At 42.9% G+C, this 22,972-nt stretch overlaps 1 protein-coding gene across 1 annotated transcript; it reads right to left on the bottom strand.

The window, feature by feature from the left end:
* Nucleotides 1-8,630: 8,630 nt before the first annotated feature.
* Nucleotides 8,631-17,581, bottom strand: LOC102368953 (permeability factor 2-like). Its single transcript, XM_025206575.1, has 4 exons — nt 17,265-17,581; nt 13,273-13,408; nt 11,757-11,840; nt 8,631-11,016 (listed from the first exon to the last, which is right to left on the bottom strand). The coding sequence occupies exons 1-4, from the start codon at nt 17,326-17,328 to the stop codon at nt 10,971-10,973; spliced, it is 330 nt and encodes a 109-aa protein (XP_025062360.1). The 5' UTR covers nt 17,329-17,581; the 3' UTR covers nt 8,631-10,970.
* Nucleotides 17,582-22,972: the final 5,391 nt, after the last annotated feature.

The following is a 22,972-nucleotide window of genomic DNA, read 5'->3' as shown; positions in this document are numbered from 1 at the left end:
CACTCTTTCAAAAAAGTACAGAGAAAACTCTTACTAAAACAATAAAATAAAATAAAAAACCCATTTATCAAATCTTCTTATGCCAGGTGTCAGCCTAGAATTAACTTCTACAAATTATAAACAAATGAAAATCGGATTTGCACATGTAGATACAGACACTGCTACAACTGATTGGGGACAAAAATTTTAAAAAAGCTGAACCTACGTCTGGCACCGAGATGGATAATACTTGATTTTGTTTCAGAGAACCAGGGTAAGGAAAAGAGAGTGATGAAACTGAAGAGGCTGTGGGTGAGGTATTGAAAGCAACTGGAAAAATGGCAATAAAATTGCGACCTTTTAAAATAAGCTCTTGTTTAAAACAAGTTACAGCATAATATGACTCTAATGGATAATAAAACATGGTACCTAAATTACACTTAAGATTGGTTTGGTCTAAGGATGGCACACTTTAGGGATGTATATTCTTGGAGTATGTTCTGAAATAAGCTTGAGGTTGAGGAATGTATGTTTGTACTTCAAATTGGAACAATTCTGATGGCAAAACACGCCAAGTGATATGACTCTTGTCTTTTTTTGTTTTGCAAATAGTACAGCATGGGTTTTTTTCCTTTTTTTTAAGCTTGCAAAATCCTTTACTGCTGTAGTGGGGAAGGATAGTGATTCTGGTACTTGGTCTCATGTTTTTGTTAAACAGTTTCCAAGATATAGACAATTTGCCAAGTTTGCATTTGTCTGTATTTGTCTTTGTTCTTAATCAAAGAATCATGGTGACTCTCTTTACAAGTGTTGTTGTTTATTTTGGCTTTGGCTTCAATTTTTAATTAATGCGTAGTGTGGTTTTTCCAAGCAATTAAAGTGTTGTGTGCACCATGTTAGCTAAACTTGCCTGTAATTCACTAAACCCATACATTTGACTGGATCAGTGGTGATAAAAGCTCAGGCTTTGCTTTTGTTCACAATGGCAATATCTCACTCCTAGGTACAGGAGACCCTGCCTCTGTCTTCTGAAAACTGTAGTATAACTCTCTCTGTCTCTCTCCCTTCCTCTTTCTTCCTTTCTCTACAAATCTGCTGAAGTACCTCGTTTCCATTTTATGAAAACTCTACCTGTGCTCTGGAAAAGTTTCCGACTCTAGACTTAGGTCTGCATTTGGACAGCTCGAGTATTGCACACACAAACTTTGAATTAAGTGCCAATCCTGCTTCCACTGAAAGCTATGGCAACTTTGCCTTGACAAAAGTAGAAAGCAGGTCAGGCCTATGGTCAGTGTTGAGCTGCAGATTTCTTAAACACTAGCCATTTGGGGAAAAATATACCCCCCCCCCTTTTTTTTTTTTTGAGTTTCTGTATAGTTGCCCTACTGCAGGAGAGTCATGGATTTAGGTTAAAGCTTTTTTCTCTTTCTGGTCCTCACAGAGCCACAGTTAGAGTTGGACCTTTATTGCATATAACCTGCTTAATTGTGTAATATTAAATAAGTGCCAACTGAGGGAATTCTGTAGGAGGGCCTGTTTGACAGTAGGTCCAGCCAATTTCTTCTTACATTTTCATAAGAAAATACTCTAACCTTTTAAATTTGAAAGACATATTTTCATGTACAGTTCAGAGGTCATATATATCCTCTTTTATTTTAGTAAGTAACTTCATCTAGTTGTCAGAAAGCAAAGCCATCTTTACTTTAGGTCTGAGCAAAATGCCTATTCAACTTACCACACAAAAGGAATTTTAAAACTATTGGCCTTCCTCAAACCATTTGGATTTTCTCTTCAAATTTCAGAATTTAAAAAATGCTCATTTAAAAAAAATAAATTTAACTGATTAAAGTGCCATGTAGTTGTAGTGTCACTGACTCCACTGAACCAGTCCATTAATTTGTCATCCATAATTCTACTTTTCTAGCAAGAGACTGTCAGACAAAAATCACCAGCTGTTTTGTTACAATTTACCAGTAAATGAGGTGGAAACTCCTAATTGCACAGCTCAGCTGAGATTTTGCGCAATATATACTGTACAGCACATGCGTGCAAAAGGGAGAGGTTTTACTTTTTACAGACAGTGTGGACAGTACTGAATAAAGACTAACTGTGCTAAGTGTCCTGCTTTTTTTAACCTTGTGGCAGCTCAAAAGGGAGGTGCTGAAAATCCTGAACTGTTATTGTCAGATGACAGTATTTTTTTCCGTTCTGGAGATTGGGTACTGCTCACACATGATGTATAGGGCTAAATATCTGCTTGTTTCTTTGCACCTGTGTACTTTTATTTCCCTCTGTAGGCAATAAATGGCCATTTTGCAACCACTCTTTTGTGAGCTGTCTTTTCTTAAGTCACTTTTCTTAATAGGCCTTGGGCATAGAGGAGCTGGGTGGCAGCACATGGACTTGATGCAGAACAGGAATAGCCAGTTTATAAGTCTTGGTGTTCATGATCAAGTAGCTGCTATTGGCTACATACTGGATGGCAGGGAGTAAAAGCTCAGATGACAAGTCTGGTCTGAAGCCCATTGAATGCAGTCTTTCTGTCTGTCAGTGGGTGTTGGATCAGGGCCTTAGCAAAAACAGGTGGAGTTATACTAATTTGCATGATTTCCTAATCCATTTTTAATATGAAATCTTACAGGATAAATTCTGGGCTCTGAAAAACCCTGGTATGGCTTCCGCCTCTATTTTATACAACTGTTAAAGCCTAGGTCTGCCATGGTTGTACAAGGTTACCCTTTAAACTAGGGTGTACTAATTACTGAGTGTTAAGAGGTGACCAAAAGAGATGGCTTGATGTACATAAACCAGATAAGCAAATAATCCACTTTTCAAAGCACTACTCCACTTATGCTACAGTTGCTTACTTCCAAGGATGCTAAGCTTCATCTTCCAAGTATCAAAGTGTCCTCAGTTGCTATTAAAGTTAAGGGTGTTAGTGTCCTGGTTTGGTACTCATCATAGGGGAAGGCAACTGCATTGTTCCAACTTGCATCTACATTAGAAGCTAGAAGGAGAAAATATCTTTTTGCTAATATCCATGCAGAACTGATTCAGTGGTAGAAGGCAAGGTGGCTTATTGCTCACAAAGACATTGTGTGGCAATGGCAAAAATACTTGAATCGCTGACCCAGGTCCAGGAACTTTGAAGACTTCACAAATGCTAGAAATGGGATTTCTCACCAGCACAGGTGTGTTCTTTATTATTTATTTGAAGGACCTAATTCTAATCAGGGTTCCAACACGGCAAGGTAGGGCTTCAGGTGTATGTCTCTAAACTGCAAGCCATGTAGGGCTGTGTTTTGCTTATTTTAAATTGGCTGAGTGAGCTGAAGAGTACAGTAAATAAATTTGCCACGGATGTTGTCATAGGGAGTCTAGAGAGTGGTTTCATTTTCCTGGCCCTCCTCCAATCTAGTCATTTGGCCACAAGATAGCACAGCTTTTATAAATGCAGTAGCTGGAGAGAGAGAGTGTGTATGTGTATCTGTACGCGCGCGCATGTTGCTTCATTTCTGAACCAGGAGTCATCTCAGGGACTGTCTTTATAGATTTCATAGACATTAGGGCTGGAAGGGACCTTGGAAGATCGAGTCCAGTCCCCTGCCCAAGGGGCAGGAAGTCAGCTGGGGTCATAGGATCCCAGCAAGATGAACATCCAAATTTCTCTTGAAGGCGTTCAATATAGGTGCATGAACCACCTCCGGTGGCTGGCTATTTCAGACCTTGGGGGCTTGGACAGTGAAGAAATTCTTCCTCATGTCCAGCCTGAAATGGTCTTGCTGGAGTTTATATGAAGGAACTTGGGATATTTAATTCATACCAACTAAGCCAGAGGTTTTCAAACTCATTTGAGTTGGTGGGCTGGATATGGACTGCAGGGTTTCTCATAATGAGCCAGCGTCCAGGGTTAACACTGCTGCTGTCATCTCCATAGCTGTCAGTTGGTGTCCCTGGTATGGTGGTGTTTACCAATTATGCCTCTAGGGACCAGCTCCTGGGGGTTGAGTTTCACCCAGAGCAAGCCACCATGGGGAAAGGAAGGTGTTGGCATAGTCAGCATCCGCAGGTTTAACAGGGCAGTCGCAACAGAACTATGTCCTGAGTGGCAATTTGAAAGTCTACGTTCTGTGGCAAAAGAGACAACTGGGTTAACCTGATGCCTCCTCCTGGGACAGCAGCTTCCTTAGGAGCAAACCCTACCACTTACTCTGGTGCAAATTCCATGGCTGCTGCTTTGTCCTCCCCACCAGTTTCACGCCCAGCACTGTACCTACCACCTGAAGCCCAGTAGACCCGTTTTGGCAGTGGGTCATCTGGATGGCGAGAAGCCCTGTGAGCCTAATGACCCACCTCTGTGGGCTGGATCTAGCCTGTACACCATTGCTTTGACACCCCGGAACTAACCTATTCATACTAAACTATTCATGTTCATTAACTCTAGACACTTCAACATCATATCCACACAGGGGTTTAACTTCCAGGAAATGTAACATGCATTTTAGTGCAGCCTACCCTGTGTAGAAAAAGGCTTCAGGAAATCCTGCCTGTTTGATGAATGTTAACTATTAAAGCACTGACTAGAAAGAGTGGTAAGAGCAAACTGCAATGCATAGGCTCAACTGTCTCAGTTAAACTTTAGTGTGTGTGTGTGTGTGTGTGTGGTTTTTATGATTTAAATTTCAAGACTGAATATATCGAATCCTGCACTCCAGGGAATGAATAAAATGCTGGCTTTTAATGGAAGTGAAATGAGAGAGGAATAATTCGAGTCTCCCTTTGATGTGGTTTCACTCTATGAAGTACCCAGTGGGTTACCAGATGCTGGAGGAGGTTAAAAGAAAGCATGTTCTGGCAAACATCTTGATAAATTATAGGCATTAGTTATGTTTAAAAACTTTTAAGTTGTCTTCTTGTTAAGAATGCCTAAGGGTTTTCCCTTGTTGGCAAAGAGGACTCCTGTTCTTTCTCTCTACCCCTAAGTCTCTCTGTTTATCCATCTGTTTATCTACCTAGACAGCAGCTTAACAGAGAAGGTAAAGAAGAAAGAAGACTGTCACTGTTTCCTAGGCTCCATATGGATTGGCTGCCTTCATGGAAACATTTGCCTGTTCTGCAGAGACCCAGGCCCTATCTTTCAAGCACTGAGGCCATGGCAAGTGCCATCTCCTAAACTGGAGAACAATTAAGAAGCTATCAGTGGCTGCAGCTTGGGAGCTAAATCCTCCCGGGCCTGGCACAAAGGTTGACTGCACCACACCTCTATTTTCATTAGGAAGCATTGTAGGCTGAGGTACAATATAAGGAGACAGATGTTTTCCACGCAACCATTGGACCCTGTGCTTACAGCCCTGGCTGACTGAAGCATTTCCTTTGCCTCTTACTGCAGCTGCTGAAGTGGCTACTGACAGGGATCCAGCATAAGGGTAGGACAGACAAAAGGACAAGCTCTTTCAGCAGTCCAGCTTCTGTTCAATTGTGCCAGAGTGTCTTCCTGCCAGCAATATCAACCCAACACAAAAGTGAGGTAAAGAGTCCCTTTGAACATTCAATGTTAGAACGTAGTCCCTCTGTGATGAGGGTTAGCCTAAGTAAGCCACATCCTGGGATTTCCAATCAAAGTGTGGGTCTGCAAGAAGCCCCTTCTTGGGCCTAGTCCAGCTCAGATCTCCAGTCTTGATACCTTGTCCATCAAAGGAAAAAGCACTTGAAAGAGCAACCCCAGGACCTGCCCATCTCCAGAGGACTTGGAAGCTCTAGACCTGTTTCTTTCCTACTGGACATCACAGATGGATGGGTGGGTGTATGGAAAGAAGAGTAGAAGGATATGGATGGGGGCATTTACCCTGAGAAGGATTCTTAGTCTTTGTAAGGTCCTAATATGGAGGGTTGATCTAGGAGGCATGAAATCTGCATGCCAGTCCTGCTTTTCTGGGAAGGGTCAATTTTGAGCTCCTGGCCCAGGTCAGGAAAAGTAAGAGAAGCACTTTATTGAGTCTAGGAAACAGGATTCATGGGGCCAAAAGTGACTTGAGCACTTCACAAAACTCTCCCCATAATTAACTATTATATTTTAAGAGTCCATTTTCAACAGGATTTTTCCCCTCCATCTCATCTGAAAGTTTCATATGGATTTTTGGAAGAAGAAAAAAGGACTTGAAGAGATTTTCTTTCTTACAAGAGATGGTGGGGTGGAGTGGGGATGAGGTGGATAGATTTCAAAGTCATGTAAATCAACATTTTCAAAAACACCTAAGTAGCTTATTTATGGAGCCAGTGAGCTTTTTCACATGGACACAACAGCAGATACTTTATCACTTTTCTTCCCCCTTCAAGAGTTGAGATACAGCCTTGCTGCAACTAAGTGCCTCTTTTCTGTGGTTAAGAGAAGCCCTGTAACAACTTTAAGCTCTCTTTCAAAAGAACCATTTGAACTGACTAACCCATCCCATGATTACTCGAGAAGACTGAAACATGAGGGGTATGTTGGGACTTGTTTGAGCTAATGCTGCCTCATAAATGGACTGTATAAAGCACCGGTGCAGATGTTGCTGTAGTTGGTTGTCCGAGTGTGGTAATGAAGGGAAGTGGTGGTTTCATTAGTAATCCAGCAGGTCTTGGCTATCTTTGTTCACTTGTTCCTGCAATCTCAAAATGCAGCACTATTCCCTGGATGAAGGGAGAGCAATTTTTATTGCCTACAGCCTTGCTTCCATTTCCTTCCTTGGTTAAAATATCCAAAGATGGATGGGTGAAATCTTAGCTCCATTGAGCTCAGTGGGAGTTTTGCCATTGACTTTCACAATACCAGAATTTCACCCTAGTAAGTAAAATTTTAGGGAAATCACAAGAGCAGGTAATACCTTCTGTACCTATCTGAAATGGGTGTTGTCAGGATTAATCATTGTTCACAGCAGGTTGAAACCAAAAAAGTGCTCCAGGTGAAGAACACAAAACTATGACTACTAAAAGCTGGTAAGGACAGACATAAGTTTTCCTGTAGCATCTTTTGCTTGGCAATAACCCATGAACTCTTTGTCCAGTGCATTTTGGCTGGACAATGAGAAACATCAGAAATATGCACATATAACAGGAGTCATACAGTTGCCTAAATACCTGGCATATATGAGAGATGGGGGATTACTGAGTGTAAAGGGTTAAATCTGACAGCTGTCTCCTCTAAGAAGGCTATTGATGTTCAAGGAATTTGAAAGTTGGCTAGCAGCAATGTTAACAGGCTGAATATGGGAGCTATGTGAGACAGCTGGTACACATGGCACTAAGATGGAAGAGTTCTCAGTTATTTGTGCAGCGTAATTCCAGTATATTCTAAAATGTAAAGACATTTTGAGGCAATAAACTATAAAGAACAAAGAGTAGAGCAGAGGCTCCAATAAGGAAATATGTGCAAATTAATAGAGAATCAATATTAAAAATCAGTAATAATGTTATCAAACTAAAACATGTAGGAAGGCTTCTTCTCTGACCATAAAAACTTAATGCCCTGACCTTTATTCAGGCTCTCTACCCTGACCACATTCTCTCCTGCTCTTATAGTCAGATGCTCTACCCCAAATGTATTTGTTCTGAGTCTATCTGGCTTTGGAATCAACTTTTTTCTCTTCGTGTTTACTACAGGTTATCTCCTCTTTGAGATTACCCACAATGCAGTGACACAGGTCAGAGGAACCCATCCATTAACACTGCTTTGAGCTTTCAAATACTAAATTAACAGGTGAGTGATACTTAGTCACTGAACCAAGACAGGTTTTTAACTCCTTTTTCCTTAGTGCAGAAATATGCTAGAAACTCCCCCACTCCCTGGGTCAATACACAGCAAACAATATGCATATCAGTATGGCCGAAGGTCAAGTCATGTACAAGAACAATCAATGAAGGCCATACTTACAAGAGTATGAGAGATTCCCTCTACCATGACCACCAAGACTTGTTAAAAGTTGCTGCTGCTTTCCAGGAGAACCAGCTGAACATGAGGGCCCAGTGCAATTTTGTGGCCAAAAAGGCTAAAACTGGCCTTGGATATATGAAGAGGTGATTCTCAGGTAGAAGTGAGGTTCTGTTACCTCTGGTGCAACCACTGCTGGGATAGTGTGCCAACTTCTGGCATTCACAGTTCAAGAGGGGGTTAGTAAATTGGAGAGTTCAGAGAAGTGCCCTTGGCAATGCCTAAAGAACTGGAAAGCCTGCCTTAGATTCAAGGGCACCAGTGTAGTAACTTAAATAAGAAAAGGCAGACCTGTCACTCTGAGTTCACTGTAGTCTAAACGTACCTCAATGAGGAACATAAATTTGATAACAGAGGATCCTTCAGTGGAGCAGAGATGTAACAATAGCTGATGGTGGAAGCTGAAATTAGACACATTCCTATTAGAAATAAGGTGCAAATGGGTGTTGCTTAGGATAACTCATGAAAGGTTCCAGTTGGTTTTCGTAATTGGAAGCTTTCAAATTAAGACCAGAAGCTTTTGCTAAAGCATGCACTCTAGTTCAAATAGGAATCACTACAGAGAAGTCCCCTGGCTTATACAGGAGGGCAAGCTACCTTATCACAAATCCCCCTTTTTCTGAGGAAGACAAAGATTTCATTTAAGTTCCTAATGGAAACCACTCTAAAATCTGGTACTGTGAAGCATATCAATCACTTTATTGAGTAATGTACACAATCAGAATACAGGACAGCAATGGTGACTCTCTTGCTGGAAACAAGAAGCCAGTCTTTATCTTTGCATTAATGACAGCATAATCATAACAATACAATGCTTTGTGAACTAAATTTTAGCAAATCCAGCTCTACAGTGGTACAAAGTCCTAAGCAGGTTTCTGTTTATTCAGGCTTAGGTAGCACAACAGATGCATTCAATTGGATTTGTTCTTGCTTAGGGCTGGATTCAGGGTCAGGACACCTGTTTCTAGAACCACTCTAGAACCGTTCTAGCACTGACCTGCAGTGCATCTTCCCTTACCTGCTTAACATCCTTTGTCTCATCTATTTAGATAGCACAGAGCTCAAAATGATCTTTGTACCACACTTAGTGCCAATGGGCCCTGGTACTGGCTGGAGTTTGAAGATACTGCTGTAAAATAAGAGCAAAAGAAAAAACAGAAAAAGGACAGAACTAACTTTCTGTAGTGCAAAGCAGTGAGTTGTTCCAGAAATAATTCTGTCTTCTGCTAGAGCCTCTCACTTTCATCTGGCATGTATGAGCCAGGGCAAGAAGTAGCACAAAGTCAAACAACTACTCCTTAATAACAGGGGCTGACAGGTGTGGATGTTCATACTTGGTGGATTCCTACCTGATTGTGCACCAAATGGCATTACTTGAACCAAGCTTTGCATATCTGTGTGAACAGTGAGAAGACGGGCAAAACCATTGGTCCATAAAAGACTATGTCTTGTGAGGTGGTCTGAAGAATAGGAAGACTGAAGTCTCTTTGGTCTAAAGTAACATGTTTTTCCTTTCTAATTCCACAATTGAGAAAAATTCCTGGACTTTAGATAAGGATCCCTGAGGGTAATTAGTTCTGGATTCCTCTCTTTTTATCCCTGCTTTGTCCAGTGATTTAGACAATTAATCTATTGATCACCCAGTAGATTGCAGATGTGTCTGTGTGTGGGGGTTTGTGTTATCTGGATAAATCATGTGGCCTGAAAATGGGCTCTCTCATAGATATCTTTAACTCCCTAAGCCTTTGCCTACATTGCAAAGGTCTTCCAGCAGATTCACGTCAACTGGGTTGGGGGTGTGGAAAGATCACATCCTGTTTTCAGCATAATCATGCAGGCAACCCTCTCACCCCCATGTGGATCAGGTTCTGACAGCAGAAGGAGGTTTCTTTCAGCCAAGCTTCTGTCATTCTGAGCAGAGAGAAACTCCTTTTGTGGGCAGAGCTGCATCTGCACCTAGGGGCCTGACCACTTTAATGTGGCCTCTGTAATTAAAACGGCAGCAGCCCTGTAATGTAGACACAGCCTCACACTCGAATGATTGCTTCAGTAAGACATGTCACCATGCTATTTGCATACAGTAGCATTGACAGTGCCTCAGGCTAATGCCCACATCCCTCTCACACACAGCTTATAGCATGCCTTCAGACAGACCAGAAAGGAGCTCTTCTCTATTACCAGCAGCATAGCAGAAGTCATTCTTTAAGAAGGATGTAAAATAGCAAGCCTAAGATCTTGCAGCTGGACATGGTGAAGGCAGACCATGTATAGGGAGCTATGTGGAAGAAGGAATGCAAGCAAGGGTTTAAGATGCTTACAAGCAGATGGAAATGTTGGGTAGAGTTGAAGGGTGGGTGTAGAGACAAGCACAGTGACATAGAGCTTTAAAGAGTATGAACAGTAGAAAGGGAGAGTGATCCAATCATGCAGACATGAGGAAGATGAGCTCTACCCTATCTTGTAAGGTACCATGGAATATCTCCTAATTAATGCATGCAGGAATAGGGAGATTCCTCCTTGTGACATGTGAAAGATAAGCTCTTCACAATCCTTATTCCAAAAGGACTAATTAGCATTCACAAGACAGAACTCCCCATTGTTGTTGCTGCAGTAAGAGGTGTCAGCCCCTGCTCCTTCCTCTGATGTCAAAAAGGGCAACAACTAATAACTACAGAGTTTCAAACTCCAGCCTTTAAACATGCTTACTCAAGTTAAACAATAGCATAATGATGAAGCAGAAATAGCTGGGAACCCTTTTAAATCAGGGGTGGGCAAAATGCAGCCCGGGGGCCAGATGCGGCCCCCCTAAGCCATTCTACCTGGCCTGTGGGGCCCCTAAAAATTTAAAAAAATAATATTAATCTGCCCCTGGCTGCGTGTCATGTGGCCCTCGATGGCTTGCCGAAACTCAGTAAGCAGCCCTCTGCCCAAAATAATTGCCCACCCCTGTTTTAAATGTTACTCTCCAAAGGAGGCTTATCAGTCCCTTTTAGCAAGAGTGCTTCTTCTGTATCGGCTTTCCTGGTCAGAATGCATACATGACTTGTTTTGAACTGTTTTGGAGGGCTTTCCTGTGTTAAGAAAAAGAGAAATTATTTTAGAATATCCCTTAAACTCTTTGTTTTAAATTATACAAATACAAAAGTCATTTGCTGGGAACTAGAAACAGCACTTCAGAGTGTGTCTGAATGAAAATCTGCTCTAGTGTGTTGAATGGTCAAAAAAGTGTCAAAGGTCAACCCATGGCAAACAGCTCTTCAGACTGGCATAATAAAAGCACACCAGCTGCTATGGCCAACAGCATGCAGCAGAGTAATATGGCTTGTGTTGCTTCTGACCACCTCCAACTCCCCAGCTCCAGTGACCAAGAACCAGTCTAGGACTGGGTGGATGGGAGGCAACCTTCAGCATAAATGTGGCTTCCACCTTTGGAGCCACAGCAAGATGTCTTCACTAGGCTGCAACTGCACTCCAGGTGTTTGTTTAATGATGCTCAGTAGCACCATGCAGGCAGTTCTGCAGGGGAAGTGAAGAGTGGCTTAACATTGTACATGGAATCTTAGGTGCCAAAATATGATGCATCGCTAGATTCTCTAAACACTGAGCAACAACGGGGGGAAAGCAGCTTTCATAAAATAAACTTTCCTGCTCTCTCAGAATTTTAAAATTGCAAATGAAAGACCCCTTCCTGTCTCTCAGTTAGCTCTACTTTTGTTGATCACCAGCACAAACGCAATACATATTCCTATGGTTCTTTCTGACTGTGCCCTTCCCTTACCAAAAGTAACTGACTCAGCTGGATATACAGTACCTTTGGGTCAGGTGTTGCAACAATGCCTGGATCCATGGGGCACTAGGATTCACACAGACTTTCTTGTCCCCCTTCAATGTGAGTCTGAAATATAAGGGGATCCTTTTAGTATTGCATAATATTGTTTCTAGGAAAGTCACTGAGCCAGAAGAGCAGTCCTCCAATGCCCTTTTTGGCTCCAGGCTTGAGGCTGTATGGAACTGCAAGCTTCCCCCAACCTTGGCAACAGCCACAATTTCAGCATTCAGTGTCATGTGCTGTTGACACCAAAAGCTGTCTTCATTTCAGGGTTAACTCTCTCTGATTCAGGTGTTGCCTCTAACCTCCCTCCCATCAACACACACAACCCTTTCATTTGTGGTAGGTGGTGCTCTTAACCCAGGCTAGTTGGGGAGGGGAGAAGAAATGAGAGCCCAGGTCCTGCTTTCAGTCCTGCTGCCAACCTGCAGGCTTTGAAGTGAGAAGGCAGTCTGAATCTGGAGCTGACAGGCTTCTGTGCCTTTCCCAAGACAGATGTTTCTTCTATGGGTTCTTGAGAGAGATTTCCATGGAGTGCCTAGCTTATGGGAGGATTTGAAACCCCTGCCATAGCAGCAGCAGGGGGGACCCAGTAACTTTCAGCAAAGGCATAGCCAAATTGTGGGCAAAGGCATACAGGGCATTGAATTACCTGGCTTTCAACGTGAGTTACCATTAATTAGCTCAAGGGTACAGCTCTGCAAATATACTCAGGGCTACACTGGTAAGTTAGGTTTGGTTTTAACTGAATTAGTCTTTAATCCAGTTAAGCCAGTGTAGATGTCAGCCACAGGGCAGCTGTCCGTTACTCATTTCCCTGTGTGCTGAATCCACCAAGAATATGGATCCATTACAGCCCAGGATTACAGAATCTGGCAATTTTAGCTGAGGCAAGAGAGTTGTGTGGCTAGCCTTGGATCATCCCCTGATAGATAAGGCCTAACATATTTTAATACACCGTTTCTTAATCTAGATGTAGCCAAGAGAGGGTCAAAGACAAGTTAGTCCAATAACAGATATTATCATATTTTCTCACATACCACACACTCCTCCCCCCCAAAAACAAAACAGAACAAAACCCAAACAAACAAAAAAGTTGTCTACTGGTTACAAGCAAAAGTTAAAGCAAAATCTGCACACAACCTCACAGGAAGCAGGATAATGAGAAGGCAAAAATCCTTAGCTGCTGCTACTCTGTTACTTACTACAAGGAAACACCCCTTTTTCCATTCTGCCTTTCAAAAAACAAAGTGCATATTTTATTCTGGGGTGTGTTGTATGTGAGAAAATACAGTACCCTGCCTCTCAAATGTGGTTTCTTGTAAGGCAAAGAGAAGCAGTTCATACTACTCTAAGGGGAAGTTCTTCCTCTTCTAGTCAAGACAAGGGATGCATAAACAGAGACAGTAGATTGTCCAAATTCTTCATGTAACTAAATGGTGGGAAGAAAACTTCTTTGCAGAAGTTGATATAATTGGTCTCTGGGCTTTCCACTTACATTATCTCCTTCTTTCTGCAATGAATCCCTGGAGGCATCACATTGATGGAAAGAATGCTTGTAAGTCTGATGATATTTGAGGTCTCTTTGAGGCACTTGCATCTGTGGTAAGTGAGAAGGCTTTCCAAAGGCAGACCTGTGTCCAAAAGCATTGAACAAAACATTCACTTTGTCTGTGTGAACTCCTCTCCTATTAAAAAAAAAAAAAAGGAAAACCAAGCCCTCCAAACGCACCATAGTAAAACCCACCGTTTTCCACCACTAAAATTGAGAGGGGGGTGGGGGGGAGAAGGTTGAAGACGAGAAAAGCAGTTATCAAAGTAAGTAATGAAAATAATTTTATGCAGGGCTGGGTGGACACATGGTATTCCAAAGAGGCGCAGTAGCTGACCCAGGTGCTATCAGTCATATGACTAGGACTTTTACCTAGTCAGCTTAAATGTAAGCTAGTCAACACTTTGATCTTGCATTCTCCATGGGGGTGCAGAAAACCACCTGCAGGGTGTAACTTAAAGGACTGGAAGGCAGATACTTTAAAAAGCAGAAGAAACTGTGAAGGTTACCTTCACTCCAGATATGATGTTCCTGTAAATAACAAAAGGAAGATCTAGGGACAGAGAAAACAGGCTTGGAAGGGAGTTAAAATTGGGGTTGGCCATGCAAATGCAGAGCCTAAATCCATGTGAATTAGTCTCTGAAGTGCTTAAGGGCATTTGAAAGCAGGGCTTGGGTACTTTTGACATTGTTAATCAGCAGTTCCTAAATCCCTTAGATACTTTTAAAATTCTTTCCTACAAACTGGCTCCATTTTTTAACTTCAGTTCTTCTGAGTTGAATTCCTTGTATAATATTTCTTTCTGCTATATTAGACATCTCCTGTGTTAAATTATTTAAAGGGTTATGTCATATTGAATGAAATAGTTTGAATGTTTGTAAAGGTTGCCCATTAGCCAGTTTCAGGAAGAAGATAGGATCTATCTCCTTATCTAGCTCATTGTTTTGGAGCTACGTGCGAAATGTCCTGACTTCGCCTAAAACCTTAATCTAAATTGTACCTTTAGAAGTTTTTTACAAAGAAAGTAAATGTCCTAAATTCCGAGAAATCAAAGCCTGGGGCCTTTTAACCAGACTGGTAAAAAGAAAAGAGTATTTACAGTGATATGGAAGTCTCCCCAAGAATAATTTTAAAATGCTCAACAAAGGTAATTTCTGTTGAGTAAGATCCGAGCCCAAATTTGGGAGTTATAATGAATTGAGTAGGAGGAGCCCGATGACGGCAGCTCACTCAATAAAAACCTGTAACTTACTGTCCCAATTTGGAGGTGACTTCACTTGCAGAACAACGAAGGAAGAATCGCAAGTGTAAGTTCAGATTAGATTGATCGCCTAATCAAGCCTCTCCGTGAACACGAATCTCTTAGTTCACGCTGAAGCCGCGGAGCGCCCGAAAGGGACTGAAGGAAGGGGACATAGTCCTATCACTGGTGAGCCCAGCTCATTGAATCGTATTGCTGAGGCCAGCCTATTGAACCGTACTACTGAGGCCAACCCATTGAATCGTACTACTGAGGAATGAAACCATATTTTGGTATTTGGCTTCTCGGAATTCTAGGATTGTAAGTATATTATGAAAAATAACAGTATTGATTCAAATTTAACTTTTAGTTGTAATTGTAGTTGTTTTTGTAACACTAATTCTTATAGCATTGTTTGGGAAGGAAGTGCATTTGGAGCATTGTTTCTGATATATGTAATTATTGTGTTTTTAATGTTTGTGGTGTTTCTTAAAGCTAAGCAGTGTTATATACGTAGCAAAGAGTTTTAAAATAAAATTGTGTTGTATAAATTAAGTGTGTAATCATTGTGAAATCGTGCAATCAGCTAACTACTCCCCCAGCCAGTGCATCAAAACGAATCAGTAAATTGTGTGGGATTTTCTCTATTCCATAACCCACTAGAGACAGGTTACTAAATGGAAGGTTATAACATCTTGGTTAAGCTTATCATATTTTCAATAATAAAAGTTTTAATTTATTGGCTAACGTATGTAAACACCTTAGTCTTACCATGAAAAATAAGTGTAAGCCTCTTTTGAAGTGTATTAAGGGCATGGGTCTACACATGCATGCCCTTAATGTGTCTTAACGCATGTGTAGACGTGCTAAGGAGCATTAATGCTGTGTAAGTCAACTGACCTGGGACTAACTTTAATGTGGTGTGTGGACTGACTTGGGACTAATGCACCTTAGTGCATGCACATGTAGACGCGTGCCTAAATCGCCTTACTGCGCATTAAGTTTAGCACACATAAAAGCATGTGTAGACATGCCCTTAGTATAGTAATCACAGAGCATAAAAGGTAACCCCAAGAAAGAAGAAGGAATCTGATTCCACACTTCTCCGTAAAGTTAAAGGACCTATGAGCACATTTAACTTTATGGAGAGTGGCTAGTGCCTTTGACCTTAATAGGACTATTTGCCGTGCAGAGAAAAAGACAGGGAATTCACTTTTGCAGGATCAGAGCCAATATTGCTGGTGCCTCAATTTTGCTTTAAGCGTATAAGACCCCTGGTAGATGTTTAACCAGATATTTAATAGTTAATTAGTTAAGAAGTAACCCAGTCACACATTGAATTAATGGTGCAGTATAACAGAGAATAAGTCACAAAGCTATTACACAAAATATGTTTACTATGTGGCTGGTTCCATTTGTGCCTTAAATTGAAAGTGTGGCCTTTAACAAAACATCTGCCAGGAACCAAAAAGGCTATCTACACTATCAAGCTTTCAACAGAGTAACTTTTCCTAGTGTTCCTAGTGTTACTAAAGACTTAAATTTTCTTTATTAACTCCAGTTGACTTTGACAGTAGTAAGGATCAATCTTTAACTCTGTGTTTAGTGTTGTTTGGCAAACAACCAAACATGGAAGACAAGTATTAGCATGGTGATGTAATGACAATGCACACTTTTATTCTGCAGTAGACAATAAAAATGGAGGCGAAGGTTTGACATCAGTTTCCTAGATTTGAAGAGCACTCCTTGGCTAACATCTCTCCCAGCTACATGGTTAGTCCAATAAAATATATTACCTTTCCTCTTGACCTATATAATGATCTTCCAGATTTTCTTCACCTGAGTAAAGACTTAGCCTTTTAAATTTCTTGTTCAAAGTAATTCATACAACTCTTTTTAACAAGAGACAAATTCAATCAGAATTGATGGAAATTTTATAAGGGTTTAGGCAAACAAGTTTGATACTGTTTTATCCAGTACAGAGAAAAAGACAGGTCAGTATAGCTAAGCCAAAATAGTCCAATAGTCATTCCTTGACTAGAGCTACCTAATGAAAGAAGAAAATTATGATGAGGGGGCTGAGAATTAAATATCAATTCTGGCTCCCCACATGAAGAACTACAAAGTTTTTAGAATTTTAATCATTTTTGAATACTGTTTGGATTATAATTTCAAGGCAGCTAATATTTAAAGTCAGGTCATTAAAACAATTCAGTGTCATATGGCTCATTGGCATTTAATGTTTCAAAGGAAGTCCATGTCATACCTGGTAAGGAAAAAATATTAAAATGAGAAGTATTGTAAATGGTTGGACCATCATGTACTTTAGCATGTGAACACACATAACATTTACTGTTTTGCAGAGTACATTAACACAACAAACTGTAGAAGTATAATGTAATAAATAAAGACTTTAATCCTGCAAACATAGACCAACATTATATCCAGGCACTGCTTTGATGCCATCCATAAGCTGGAACATAGATAGAACCCTCCATGGGTATAAGAACTGGTCTGCCCTGGGCAGCTTGAAGAATTTGGGCTGAAACAGTGTGGGGAGGTCTATAGTATATGGGTCAAAGAGTGCTGGGGCTTATATTTGGATTGGGGGTGGGGTGGGGAGAATGGAAATTGTTGTATGATTTGCTTTCAAAAGATTTTCTTCAAAGTGAAGAAAAAACATGAGAAGTCACTCACCCTCCAGGACAATCAGGTTCTTGACAAGCAGAGCTATTACCAGTACTGTAGCCAGGCTCTTCATCTTGGCTTCTCTTAGCTGCTGTAAGCAATTGCAGTCCGAATGGCTCTTTTTATTTCTCTCCAAAAAGGGAACTTGGAGTTTTGGAAATCCCGAGTAAGATAAAATCAAACTTCTATTATACAGAGGCGATGTCTTTTCTCAAGAGGAAGCTAGACAGTAAGCATATCCAAAATTGTGCTTCATTACATCTCTGTTCAACAACAGTCTGCCCACTCCTAACTGTTGCCCCTACAGCAGTACCATGGGGTCTGTATCTGGCTGCTGCTGCCATGAGCCATGTCATGGGACTACTTCTGCTGCCAGGGTGCAGACACTGCAGGGTGGGGATGCAATTCTGTCCTGCCTACTAAGTTGGTGACTTGGCTTGGTGCCTCATTTGAACTATTAGGGAATGGAGGGCAGTGAACCAGCTCAGGCTACAATTAAGCCCCAATCCTGGGACTAGTCACATGTGTTTGTTTGGACAGAACAGGGGCTTCAGCTAGTTCATGAGGAAAGGAAGCTGGACAATGGGCTTTCTCAACTCAGATCATGCATGTGGTGGCCCCTCAGACATTTCCCCATGCCCATCTGTTGGGTTTGTGCAGATGCAGAGAAATCGCACGTGGGGGGTGGGAGGGGGGGGAAGTTCTATATTGGTTCTTCCACCTTTGTTTGGTAATACTGCACCAAAGCGGAACGTGAGGGTCCACTGTGGAAAATACCATGAGAAAAGTCTTCAATGGGTGAAGGATGATTAAAGATACCCTAGAAAGTACAAAGTGGCTGTAGATTTCATAGGCATTAGAGGCTGGAAGAAACCTCATGAGATGATCGAATCCAGCCCACCTGCCACAGGCAGGAAGTCTTCAGGGATCAGATGATCCCAGCAAGATAAACATCCAAATGCCTTTTGAATGAGTCCAGAGTAGGTGCTTGCACCACCTCTGCGGGGAGTCTGTTTCAGACCTTGAACACTTGGATTGTAAAGAAGTTTGTCCTTATATCGAGTCTGAATTGGCCTTCTAGAAGTTTGTGGCTGTTAGACCTAGTTATCCCTTGGAGAGCCCTGTTGAACAACTATTCTCCCAGATCTTGATGCACCCCCCTTATACACTGATAGGACCCTGAGCCTTCTCTTCACCAGGCTGAAGAGTCCCATGTCCCTCAGCCTCTCTCTATAAGGCTTGCTCTCTTGGCCTTTGTTCATATGGGTGGCTCCCCTCTGGACTCTCTCGAGATGCAAAGGGAGGAGGATGGGCCGTGTTAATGCTAGGCCCATGCAGCCTGGATCTGGAGAAAGAGGCCTCTCCATCCCAAAATATGAAGAAGAGGGCAGAATTAATGGCAAAAATAGGGACCAGTCATACAGTATCAGCAAGCCAATTTCTAACCTGTCTAAGCCCCATCTGCAAACCAGGGATACTGCTACTCAGCTGCTGTTACCTATGTGGATGAACACCTGAACACCACAATTTTAAATATGTGCCTGATGACCTATGTGGTTCCCTTCCTGTCACCTGTTCCTAGTACCAAGACAGTTTCAAATAGGTCCATGCATCACTTGAAGCATGATAAAAGTAATCATAGTTGCAGTTTTACCAAAATGTGACTTTAATTATAAGCATTAGCTGTGTGGAGAAAGTGGGAGGGAAAAGAAGGCCATTCCCTTTCAATGCCCTGTTTCCAACTCTCTGCATTGTTTAGGCAGCTGATGTGCTATGTTTATTGTGCTGATTGGGATCACTTCCTTGGCCTCCTTACCTCTTGGAGCTACCTGAGTTGTTCATTTCACATCACATTCTATACTAAAATGTCCAAGATAGGCAGTTGGATAGTTGATGTCATCAGATTCTTTTTACATAGGTGACTTGGAAGTAACGTAATGCAAAATAGAAAAGGTCATTAAGTTTATTCCTTTATTTTCACTTCTAGTTGAAAGAGTTTTGAAAAGAGTGTATGCAAAATTAGTAACTGCAGGGACAGCAAGACTCCATCACATTCTATACTAAAATGTCCAAGATAGGCAGTTGGATAGTTGATGTCATCAGATTCTTTTTACATAGGTGACTTGGAAGTAACGTAATGCAAAATAGAAAAGGTCATTAAGTTTATTCCTTTATTTTCACTTCTAGTTGAAAGAGTTTTGAAAAGAGTGTATGCAAAATTAGTAACTGCAGGGAGAGCAAGACTCACCTGCCTGCCTCTGCTAAATCCAAGCCCAAGCGATTGGGTTTTTGACACACAGCTCTTTGTCTGGGCATCTAAAAGCAAAGGTGTTTAAGGACACTGATGGACCCTTCTCCATACAGTAAGCTTCCATGCAGGTGCATGCTGCATGGGGTGTTCTTTGCTGGATTAGAGCCATGAGAGCTGCTGTTAGTTCATAGAATCAGAAAATGTGGGTTGGGAGGCACCTCAGAAGGTCATCTAATCCAACCCCTTGCTCAAAGCAGAACCAGCCCCAACTAGATCATCCCAGCCAAGGCTTTGTCTAGCCAGATCTTAAAAACCTCCAAGGATGGAGATTCCACCACCTCTCTGGGTAAACTATTCCAGTGTTTTACTACCCTCCTGGTGAGAGTGTGTTTCCTAATATCTAACCTAAGCTTCCCTTGCTGCAACTTCAGACCATTACTCCTTGTTCTGTCATCTGCCACCATTGAGAACAGTCTAGCTCAGTGCTTTCAAGCTGTGGTCCATGGACCCCCTGGGGGATCTGCAGACTGTCTAAGGGGGTTGCAAAATATGACTATGCTCAATTAAAAGTATGTGAATACCCACACTTACAATTTGAAGGGACCCACACCTTCATTTGACATTTTTAGAGGTCCATAAATGAAAAAAGATTGAAAAAGACTGGTCCAGCTCAGGGGTAGGTAATTATTTTGGCTGGAGGGCTGCTTACTGATTTTTGGTGAGTTGTCAAGGTCCTCAAGGGTAGCCCTGCCCCTTGACAGATGGTTTGCCCCCTATTCACCATCTTGGGACTGAAAGTCCCACCCCTAAGCCCTGACCTTTCCCACCAGAAGCCCCCCACCTTGCCACCAGAAATATTCCTTTTGGGAGGTGGGGTTTGCTATTTTGGAACCAGAAAAAAACCCAAATACTAAAAATCAAACAACTACTATAACATTTTAATTTTATTTCAGAAAATATTTGTGTCCTAATTTACATGCATTTGCACAGGGTATATAGAGATAATTGCATAATAGCTCAAAATAAAGTCTTACTCCTATATATTATGTGTGGATGGGGTGGTGGTGTGTGTGTGTGTATGTGCGAGGTGTGGGGTTGTGTGTGGAGGGTTGTGAAAGGGTGTGGGGGGCTTGTACAGGGTATAGGGAGTCTGTGGGGGAAGTAGGGGGTGTGGGAGTGTGTGTGGCTGTGTATGGGCTTTGTGAGGGTGAGTATGGGTGGGTTTGCAGGGATGGGTGGGGGCCCTCCTGCCACATGCCCCCCCACCAGTGAATAGCCCCTGCTGCTGGCAGTGGTGGGCAGAGCCCCACAGTGGCACGTGGCTACAGCTGAGTTCCTGGAGCTTCACATAGCAGCATGGAGCCCAGCTGGCCCGGCCAGCTGGCACACACCTTGGACCTGGATCAAGCTGGCTCTATGCCAGCATGTGGGGCTCTCAGCACTGCAGGCAGGAGCCACGTGCCATAAGCCTGGGCTGGGCTAGCTCTGTGCCAGCACATAGGGTTTCCAGCACTCCAGTGGGGCACTGTATATGGAGGCACAGAGCTTGCCCAGCCCAGCCCAGTCTGATGGCACACAACTGCTGCTTGCAATGTCGGGAGCACCATGTGATGACACAGAGCCAGCCAGGTTTGTCTTGAAGACACATGGCCACGGGCTGGGCTGGGTGGGCTCTGCACCATCACATGCAGCTCCCAGGATTTGGGCAGAGCCATACATCATAGAGGGAGTCTTCCTGCTGTGGACCATGAGCCCCCCTGAGGGCCTTCCACCAGCTGCTGCTGCTGCCACCAGGGGCATGGGCTGTGTGTGGGGGGGTGGAGGGGCATGTGGCAGGGGGGCCCACACCTCCTGCAGGCAGGAGTTCTCTTCCCATTCACTAGCTGTCCAGTCATGTACCTTTATACTCGGTGCCTCCACATGGGACTCCAGCTGGAGTGCCAGAAGACCTATGGAGGTGAAGGCACGGAGTCTGCCCAGGCCAATGGTGTATGAACTCTGAAGCCTGCCTCCTGCCAGCTTTCATTGTCCGGTAATAATTGTTTTATGGAGGGACCCTGCAGGCCAGACAGACCAGGGGTGGGCAAAACACAGCCTGCAGGTGAGATTTAGCCCTCCAGGCCATTCTGTCTCCATCCTCTCTGTAACCACCCCTCAGGTAGTTGAAGGCTGCTATTAGATCAACCCTCGGTATCCTCTTCTATAGATTAAATAAGCCCAGTTGCTTCAGCCTTTCCTCACAAGTCATGTGCCTCAGCCCCCTAATCATTTTTGTTGCCCTCCACTGGACTCTCTCCAACTTGTCCACATTTTTTCTGTAGTGGGGGGCCCAAAACTGGACAAAGTACTCCAGATATGACCTTACCAATCCCCAACATGGGGAATAATCACTTCCCTTGATCTTCTGGTCACACTTCTACTAATGCAGCCCAATATGCCATTAGCCTTCTTGGCAACAAGGGCACACTGTTGGCTCATATTCAGCTTCTTGTCCACTGTAACCCCCAGGTCCTTTTCTGCAGAGCTGCTGTTTAGCCAGCTAGTCCCCAGCCTGTACCGCTGCAGAACTTTGCACTCATCCTTAGTGAACCTCATGAGATTTATTTTGGTCCAATCTTCTAGTTTGTTGAGGTGTCCTTGAATCCTAGCCCTACCCTCCAGTGTATTTACTACTCCCCCCCAGCTTGGTGTCATTTGTAAACTTGCTGAAAGTGCACAGCATTCCATCTTCCAGATTGTTAATAAAGACATTGAACAAATGTTCCTTCTGGTGGTGAATGGTTCCTTCTCAGCCTGGAGGGAGGTGGGCAGTGGGGTCCCACAGGGTTCGGTCCTCGGACTGATATTATTTAATATCTTCATCAGCTATTTGGATGAGGGCGTGGAGAGCACCCTCTCCAAGTTCACTGATGATACCAAGTTATGGGGCAAAGTTAGTACACCGGAGGGCAGGGAGCAGATTCAGGCTGATCTGGACAGGTCGGATCAATGGTCAGAGAGAAATAGGATGCAATTTAATAAAGACAAATGTAAGGTACTCCACCTGGGAAGAAGGAATCCCCAGCACACCTATAGGTTAGGGAGTGTCCTTCTCAGCAGCTCGGAGGCAGAGAGGGATCTTGGAGTCATAATTGACTCCAAGATGAACATGAGCCGGCAGTGTAACGAGGCCATCAACAAGGCCAATTGCACCTTGTCGTGCATTAGCAGGTGCATGACTAATAGAACAAAGGAGGTGATGCTCCCCGTCTATGCAGCATTGGTCAGGCCGCAGTTGGAGTGCTGTGTCCAGTTTTGGGCGCCACACTTCAAGAGGGACGCAGGGAATCTCGAGAGGGTCCAGAGGAGGGCCACTCGCATGATTAGTGGCCTTCGTGATAGACCCTATGGGGGAAGGTTGAGAGAGCTGAATCTCTTCAGCCTTCACAAGAGACGGCTAAGGGGAGATCTTGTGGCTGGCTATAAA

Source organism: Alligator sinensis, unplaced genomic scaffold, assembly GCF_000455745.1.
Source record: "Alligator sinensis unplaced genomic scaffold, ASM45574v1 scaffold989_2, whole genome shotgun sequence".
In the NCBI taxonomy this organism is placed as follows: domain Eukaryota; kingdom Metazoa; phylum Chordata; order Crocodylia; family Alligatoridae; genus Alligator; species Alligator sinensis.
This window is presented reverse-complemented; position numbering and strand designations above follow the sequence as displayed.

Excerpts from the sequence above, each read along its gene's own strand:
- LOC102368953 (XM_025206575.1), bottom strand. The coding sequence starts at position 17,328 with ATGAAGAGCCTGGCTACAGTACTGGTAATAGCTCTGCTTGTCAAGAAC. Across the intron at positions 13,409-17,264 it reads GAACCTGATTGTCCTGGAGG|GTCTGCCTTTGGAAAGCCTT; the intron begins GTGAGTGACTTC and ends TTTTGGACACAG. Across the intron at positions 11,017-11,756 it reads TTGCAACACCTGACCCAAAG|GAAAGCCCTCCAAAACAGTT; the intron begins GTACTGTATATC and ends TTCTTAACACAG.